The sequence below is a fragment of the Myotis lucifugus genome, unplaced genomic scaffold (genome assembly GCF_000147115.1).
Source record: "Myotis lucifugus unplaced genomic scaffold, Myoluc2.0 scaffold_610, whole genome shotgun sequence".
Taxonomy (NCBI): domain Eukaryota; kingdom Metazoa; phylum Chordata; class Mammalia; order Chiroptera; family Vespertilionidae; genus Myotis; species Myotis lucifugus.
The window spans coordinates 262525-269896 of NW_005871658.1; the positions used below are offsets into that span (position 1 = coordinate 262525).

A 7372-nucleotide genomic window follows, 5' to 3' on the forward strand; every position below is an offset into this window, starting at 1 on the left:
TGATGTGAGACGTGTAGGCCGGGCTGACAGACACCCCACCCCCCCCCCCCCCCGGGGATGAATTTTGTGCACTGGGCATCTAGTCAGTCTCTCTCTCTCTCTCTCTCTCTCTCTCTCTCTCTCTCTCTATATATATATATATATATATATATATATATATGCCTAAGTGACCGGTTGTTATGACATGCGCTGACCACCAGGGGGCAGATGTTCAACGTAGGAGCTGCCCCCAACCTGCATGCGCCCTGATCGCCAATGGGGCCTGCCGGCCAACCTCCTGGTCCCTCCCCCCCCGGCTGGCAAGTCCCAATCGCCCGATTGGAACCGGGCCCTGGGCTGTGATGGGGAACCAGGGGTGGGTGGAGGCAGATGCGGGCGGGGAGGCGGGGAACTGCGCAGTGGCAGCGCACGTACGTACGGCGAGGGAAGGAGGAGGCGGAGAGGCGGGGAACCTGATCGGCCCTGTTCGCCAGCCAGGCCTAGGGACCCCACCTGTGTATGAATTTCGTGCACTGGGCCTCTAGTCTCAGTATAATCTGCTTGTAAGAGTGCCTGGATTTTGCCTTCATCAGATTGCTGCTTGATGAGTTTATAATGGAGAACAGAGCAGCAGAAGAAAGTGTGTTGGCATTCCTGATGCCTTCACTGTGGGGAGGACCTAAAGTACTCCCTCTCTTTTTTTGAGCACTTGTAGTAACTTACAAAAAGCACCCGGTTCCATTTTTCGTACATGTTCTTTCTACCAGAGCGCTGAAAAGCTGCTGTCTGAGCGCTCTGTTTTCTTGAACTCTGCTCACTAACCTGCTCCCTAACATCTCTGAGATGTTGTTGTCCTACCGTGTTGGCCATCCCACTGCAAGTTAAACCCTAAGGGTTATTAGATGGTTTGATTTTGGGGTCTCTTTTTATCTCCGTTGCCCTCCTGGATATATTGTATTTCATGACAGTGCCCATCTTTTTTTTTTACACATATATTTATTGATTTCAGAGAGGAAGGGAGGCATGCCCCCCACTGGAGATCGAGCCCGCAACCCAGGCATGTACCCTTGACTGGAATGGAACCCGGGACCCTTCAGTCCACAGGCTGACGCTCTATCCACTGAGCAAAACCAGCCAGGGTGACATTGCCCATCTTAAATTATGGTGCCCAGAAATGAATATTAAGAATAGTTGCGGGGGTGGGGGTAGTGGGCTCCCAATCCGGTTTCAGATGGTTTTCCCACCGCCCTCCATTGTGGGTCCCGGCAGCTGGGGTGGCTGGAGAAGTGGCAGCGGCCAGTCAACCCAGGTTCTCAAAGGTTCTAGGCAGCCTCAGTTCTCAGGCCCTCAGCTGCATGCCACCTCCATGGTGCCCAAGAGGAAGGTCAGCTCCCCCTAGAGGCAGCAAAGGAGGTGGTCAGCAAGGCTGTCAGCCAAACCTGCTCCTGCAAAAAAAAAATGGGAATGAAGCCAAAAAAGGTGGCAGGAAAGGATGAATCTGCAGACAAAAAAGTGCATACGGAAGGGAAAGGGGAGCAAAGGAAAAGCAGGCCAAGTGGCTGACCAGGAACCTAAAGATCTACCTACGGAAAACGGAGGAACCGAAAAGGAGGAGAGGCCAGTGTCAGGTGAAGCAGGAGAGAAAGAAGCCAAGTCTGATTAATACCACATACCATGTCTTCTCTGTGGTCCCTTCTCCCTTCTTGCACAATCCAGAGGAAGATTGTTGTTGTTGATCCTCACCCGAGCACATTTTTCTCATTGATTTTCAGGGAGAGTGGAAGAGAGAGGGAAGGACAGAGAGAAACATCAATGGGAGAGAAACACACCGATTGGTTGCCTCCTGCATGCCCCCGAACAGAGCCCGGGCTGGGGAGGAGCCTGCAACCAAGGTACATGCCTTTGACCGGAATTGAACCCGAGACCCTTTGGTCCGCAGGGCAACGCTTCATCCACTGAGCCAAACCGGCCAGGGCCAGAGGAAGATTTTTTTATCAACTGTTTTACAAATGCAAGTTTTTTTAGTAGCTGTAGAAACATCTTTAAGAAGGAGGAAATTGTACCTCATCCCAATTTTTAAAGTGTAAATGCTTTTTTTTTAAAGAGTGAAATAATTTTCTGGTTGTTAATTTTTTGGTACAATCAGAAAATAGTGGGATATTGAATATGTGAGGTTTTGTCTTGAGTGTCAGCCAAACATTACGTAGATGGAGGTAGTTCTTATATCCTATCATACAAGGCATACTAAGGCAATTTGGAGTCAGTCATGCATATGTCTTGAATATTTTAAATTACTTGCATTCCATGTTTTTGGCAGAATTGTTCCCTAAAGAAAACCACTCCTTCATCTTGACTCTCCCTGTCAGAATCTTGGGCGCTAACAGACGGTAGACGGGGAGCCCGTCCAGCTTTGCTGGTTCTACCCCTTGGTTCATGTTCTAAATGCATCTCGAGAGTTGAGTTCACGAGCTCCAGTTCTCTGCATTTCAGCCACGATACTGTTATTACAGCTCACGGCTGTCAGTGCCTCCTGCTGCGGGTTCCCTGTCGGCATCTTTGGAGCCAGAGTTTGATTTTAATATTATCTTATGCAGAAGAAAAGAACAGAATATGAAAAGTTAATAGATTTTAAAACAATGGTATTGGCTACAGTGAAATTTAGCTTTAACATAAGCCCTTCCTGTAATGGTTAAAACTTTAAAAACCAATTTAAAAGTATTATTTGTATATTTTGTTGAAAGTTCAGAAGACACAGAAAAGAATAAAGAAACCATTCACTCATTATTTCATTATCCAGAGATAATTGTTAAACATCTTGGGTGTTTTTGTAATCCTTATCCCTCTCTGTGCATCCTATCTAATAAAGCGGGGATATGCTAATTGACCCTCACACCGTCGCAAAGATGGTGGCACCCACAGCCAATAAGGAGGGAATATGCTAATTGACTGCCACACCCTCAAAGATGGTGGTGCCCAGTCCCCTCAGCCCCCCAGCTGCCCAGGGCCGGCACGAGGTGCAGGTAACCAGGGCCAGCTGAGCTTGCACAGCCGGCAGTGGCAGCAGCAGAGGTGTGGTGGGCACGTCACCTTTCCCTGATCAACGGGTCACCTCCTGCCCTTGAGGGCTCCCAGACTATGAGAGGGGGCGGCCAGGCTGAGGGACCACCCCCCTCCAGTGCATGAATTTTCATGCACCGGGCCTCTAGTATTTGTATAAGTGAGGTGATGGCATGTCTGTCCATGTAGGTGTATACAGTGAGCCTTCACTTAACATCATCAATAGGTTCTTGGCAACTGCGACTTTAAGCGAAAAACAGAGTATAACAAAACCAGTTGTACCCCAGGCTAGTTGATAGAACAAGAGTTAAGTTATTGTACAAAACTTCTAAATGAAAACCCAAAACATTCCTTTTTAAAAAATATATATTTTTTGCCCTAATCGGTTTGGCTCAGTGGATAGAGCGTTGGCCTGCGGACTGAAGGGTCCCAGGTTTGATTCTGGTCAAGGGCAAGTACCTTGGTTGGGAGCACATCCCCAGTAGGGAGTGTGCAGGAGGCAGCTGATCGATGTTTCTCTCTCATCGATGTTTCTAACTCTTATCCCTCTCCCTCTCTGTAAAAAAATCAATAAAAATATTTGAGAAGGGAAGGGAGAGAGAGATAGAAACCTCAGTGACGAGAGAGAAGCATTGATGGCTGCCTCCTGCACGCCCCCTGCTATGTGCCCTGACCGGAACAAACTGTGACCTCCTGGTTCATAGGTCGATGCTTAATCACTGAGGCACACTGGCCGGGCAAAACATTAATATTAGACATTGAAATAAATGTGAGTCACACTGACATCTAAGAATGATGAATAAAAACAAATTAGATAATGATTTTCCAACCCACTGATTCCAGTTCAGGGTCACAGGTGGCTGGACCCTCTCTTGGCTGCTCAGGGTACAAGGTGGGACCACCCTAGACATCCTCCCATCTCAGGTGACCTCACAACCACTAACACATTCCCACTGGGACTGTGTAGACATGCCATTCACTTCCTGTGCACGGCCCTGGTCAGGAATCAATTATTGCCTGCCCCTCCCCCCCATCAACGTTGTAACAAAATGATGTTATTCCAGGATCTGCTGTATGTGTGTGCACTGTCTTCTGAACACTGACTTCAGCATTTCCCATGTTGTGAATCTCTTGTACACATTTTTTTAAAAATTGATTTCAGAGAGGAAGGGAGAGGGGGAGAGAGATAGAAATATCAATGATGAGAATCATTGATCGGCTGCCTCTTGCACACCCCCTACTGGGGATCGAGCCTACAGCCTGGGCATGTGCCCTTGACTAGAATCGAACCCTGGACCCTTCAGTCTGCAGGCCGACGCTCTATCCACTGAGCCAAACCAGCTAGGGCTCTTGTACACATTTTAATAGCTGTGGGCTCTTCTATCATGTGGACATATCAGTGTACTTAACCATTCTTCTCTGGAATAGTTAGATTGCTTCTAATTTGTTGCTTTTGTAAAAGAAGGCTGTAGCGAAAAACTGAACGATAGAGCTTTGTCCTCTTATTTCGTTTTATTTTTTGTGTTTTTAGTATTTGCTTAGGCTATATCCCTAGGAATGGAATGTGGGTTGACGGGAATTTATTTATCTGCTAACGTGTGAGTGTGGTTCCTGTCAGCAGGTGCTGGTTTGTGGAGCTTTGGGAATCATACTCCTTGATTAATAGTCTAATCATAGGCCTTAAGATGTGATTATAGTGTTAATGCAAACAGCACCAGTAATTTCTCTGCCACCTGTCTTTTCCCCCGATATATAGGCAGAAAAGAAGTCTTTTTTATTTTGAAAGAATGTGAAAGCTTTGGTTGTCCGTTGTTGGTTCTGATTCTGCGGAGAAATGGGGTAATTTTGAGCTTGTGTAGATTTCTAAATGAGGTTCCCTGTGCAAGTCCTACATTTGTTTCTTCTCAAGTAGCTGCTGAAGTTCTGCCTCTTAGGGTTACTGTAAGTTCACACAGTTACTTTGTGGTCATAAAAGTAAATGCTATTGTAGTGATTTCAGGCAATACAGAACATGTAATGTAGACAGGTAAAGTTATAGTTACTATTTACAATAGATATGCTTATAGTTACTATTTACAATAGATATGCTTTTGCTAATATTTTAAAACTTTTTATCACAAAATATGAGCTGTTCAGCAATTTGCTCTTATCAGTATATGTGGGACTTGGTTCTGTCTCAATAAATGTACCTAATTTTTAATAGGTATAGGTGTATCAAAACTTAGTCTTTTATTATTTTTTTAAACAAAATTCCCTATTGGTGGATATTTGAAATCTTTTAGATCCTTTTTAAAACTCTCTTTAAAAACCTGTACGGTAGTGAACATTCCTATTCTAGGACAAAGAGCAAATATATTATTCTTATTTTTCTTATTTAAAAAAAAATAGATTTAATTTTTAGAGCAGTTTTAGGTCCACAGTCAAATTGAGCATAAAGTAGAGATTTCCCACATGCCCTGGTCCCCACACAGGCATAGCCTCCCCATGACGGGCATCCCTCACCCGCGTGGCCCTCACTACGGTCAGTGACCTACACTCATACATCATTATCATCCAAAGGCTGGAGTGACATTAGGGTTCACTCTTGTGTTGTATATTCTATAAGGTTTTTGTTGTTGTTTTGAATTTTTATAAGAATTTAGTTGAGCCAAACTGACTATATTATGGGGAGCAAGATCTCAAAGGCTGCCCTATAAGTTTTGACAAATGTATGCCACGTACCCATCATTGTGGCCTACTGAGTCCTCTGTGCTCTGCCTCTGCAGGCCTCCCTGGCAGCCACTGCTCTTTTACTGTCTCCATAATTTTGCCTTTTCCAGAATTCCATATAGTTGGAATCACACAATATGTATAACCTTTTTCAGATGGCTGCTTTGACTTAGTAATAATGTACATTTGAGATTCTTCCATGTCTTTTTAGCTCATTTTCTTTTAGTGCTGTACAATATTCCACTGTCTGGATGTACCACAGTTTATCTATTCAAGGACAAATATGAATAAAGCTGCTGTAAACATCTGTGTGCAGGTTTTTATGTGGGCAAAAGTTTTGAGGACATAAGTTTTCAACTCTTTGGACAGATGTCTAGGAACAGGAGTGCTGGGCTGTCTGGTAAGAGTACATTTCGTTCTGTGAGAAACTGCCAACTGTCCTCCGAAGGGGCTGCTCCATGCCTTCCCTGCTTCGCACCCTCACCAGCGGCTGACGTTAGTGTGTGGGCCACTCTAATAGGTGTGCGGCTTATTTCCTTCTAAACTAGAAAAGAATGCATGCACACTTAAATATTCTATGTCTCCCAAGTTAGCTGCTGTTATGTTAAATTTCTGGGTGTCTGTTAATTTCTATGAACATATCTTGGTGTATGTTTTTATGTCACACTAGAGGCCTGGTGCATGAAAATTCATGCACTGGAGGTGGGGGGGGAGTCCCTCAGCTCGGCCTGCCCCCTCTCACAGTCCAGGAGCCCTCAGGGGCGGGAGGTGACCCGGTGATCAGGGGAAGGTGACGCCCCATCACACCTCTGCTGCTGCCACTGCTGGCAGCACAAGCTAGACCGGCCCTGGTTACCTGAGCCTCTGGTGGCCCTCGGCAGCTGGGGGGCTGAGGGGACTGGGGACTCTGGAGGCAGGAGCATGGCAAGGTTCTAGGCAGCCTCAGTTCTCAGGCCCTCAGCTGCATGCCACCTCCATGGTGCCCAAGAGGAAGGTCAGCTCCCCCTAGAGGCAGCAAAGGAGGTGGTCAGCAAGGCTGTCAGCCAAACCTGCTCCTGCAAAAAAAAAAATGGGAATGAAGCCAAAAAAGGTAGCAGGAAAGGATGAATCTGCAGACAAAAAAGTGCATATGGAAGGGAAAGGGGAGCAAAGGAAAAGCAGGCCAAGTGGCTGACCAGGAACCTAAAGATCTACCTACGGAAAACGGAGGAACCGAAAAGGAGGAGAGGCCAGTGTCAGGTGAAGCAGGAGAGAAAGAAGCCAAGTCTGATTAATACCACATACCATGTCTTCTCTGTGGTCCCTTCTCCCTTCTTGCACAATCCAGAGGAAGATTGTTGTTGTTGATCCTCACCCGAGCACATTTTTCTCATTGATTTTCAGGGAGAGTGGAAGAGAGAGGGAAGGACAGAGAGAAACATCAATGGGAGAGAAACACACCGATTGGTTGCCTCCTGCATGCCCCCGAACAGAGCCCGGGCTGGGGAGGAGCCTGCAACCAAGGTACATGCCTTTGACCGGAATTGAACCCGAGACCCTTTGGTCCGCAGGGCAACGGCTTCATCCCACTGAGCCAAACCGGCCAGGGCCAGAGGAAGATTTTTTTTTATCAACTGTTTTACAAATG

At 46.2% G+C, this 7372-nt stretch overlaps 1 protein-coding gene across 4 annotated transcripts in view; it reads left to right on the plus strand.

Annotated features, from left to right (window-relative positions):
- Positions 1–7372, plus strand: part of RCOR1 (REST corepressor 1) — a 92107-nt gene that overhangs the window by 51520 nt on the left and 33215 nt on the right. Inside the window, exon 1 of one of the 4 annotated variants that reach the window (XM_023745977.1) lies at positions 988–1036. The exons of the other annotated variants lie outside the window; for them this stretch is intronic. Within the exon in view, the coding sequence (XP_023601745.1) occupies positions 1003–1036 (34 nt within the window). The 5' untranslated portion in view covers positions 988–1002. Of the gene's footprint in view, positions 1–987; positions 1037–7372 lie in introns of those variants that run through there. 4 annotated transcript variants of the gene reach the window in all.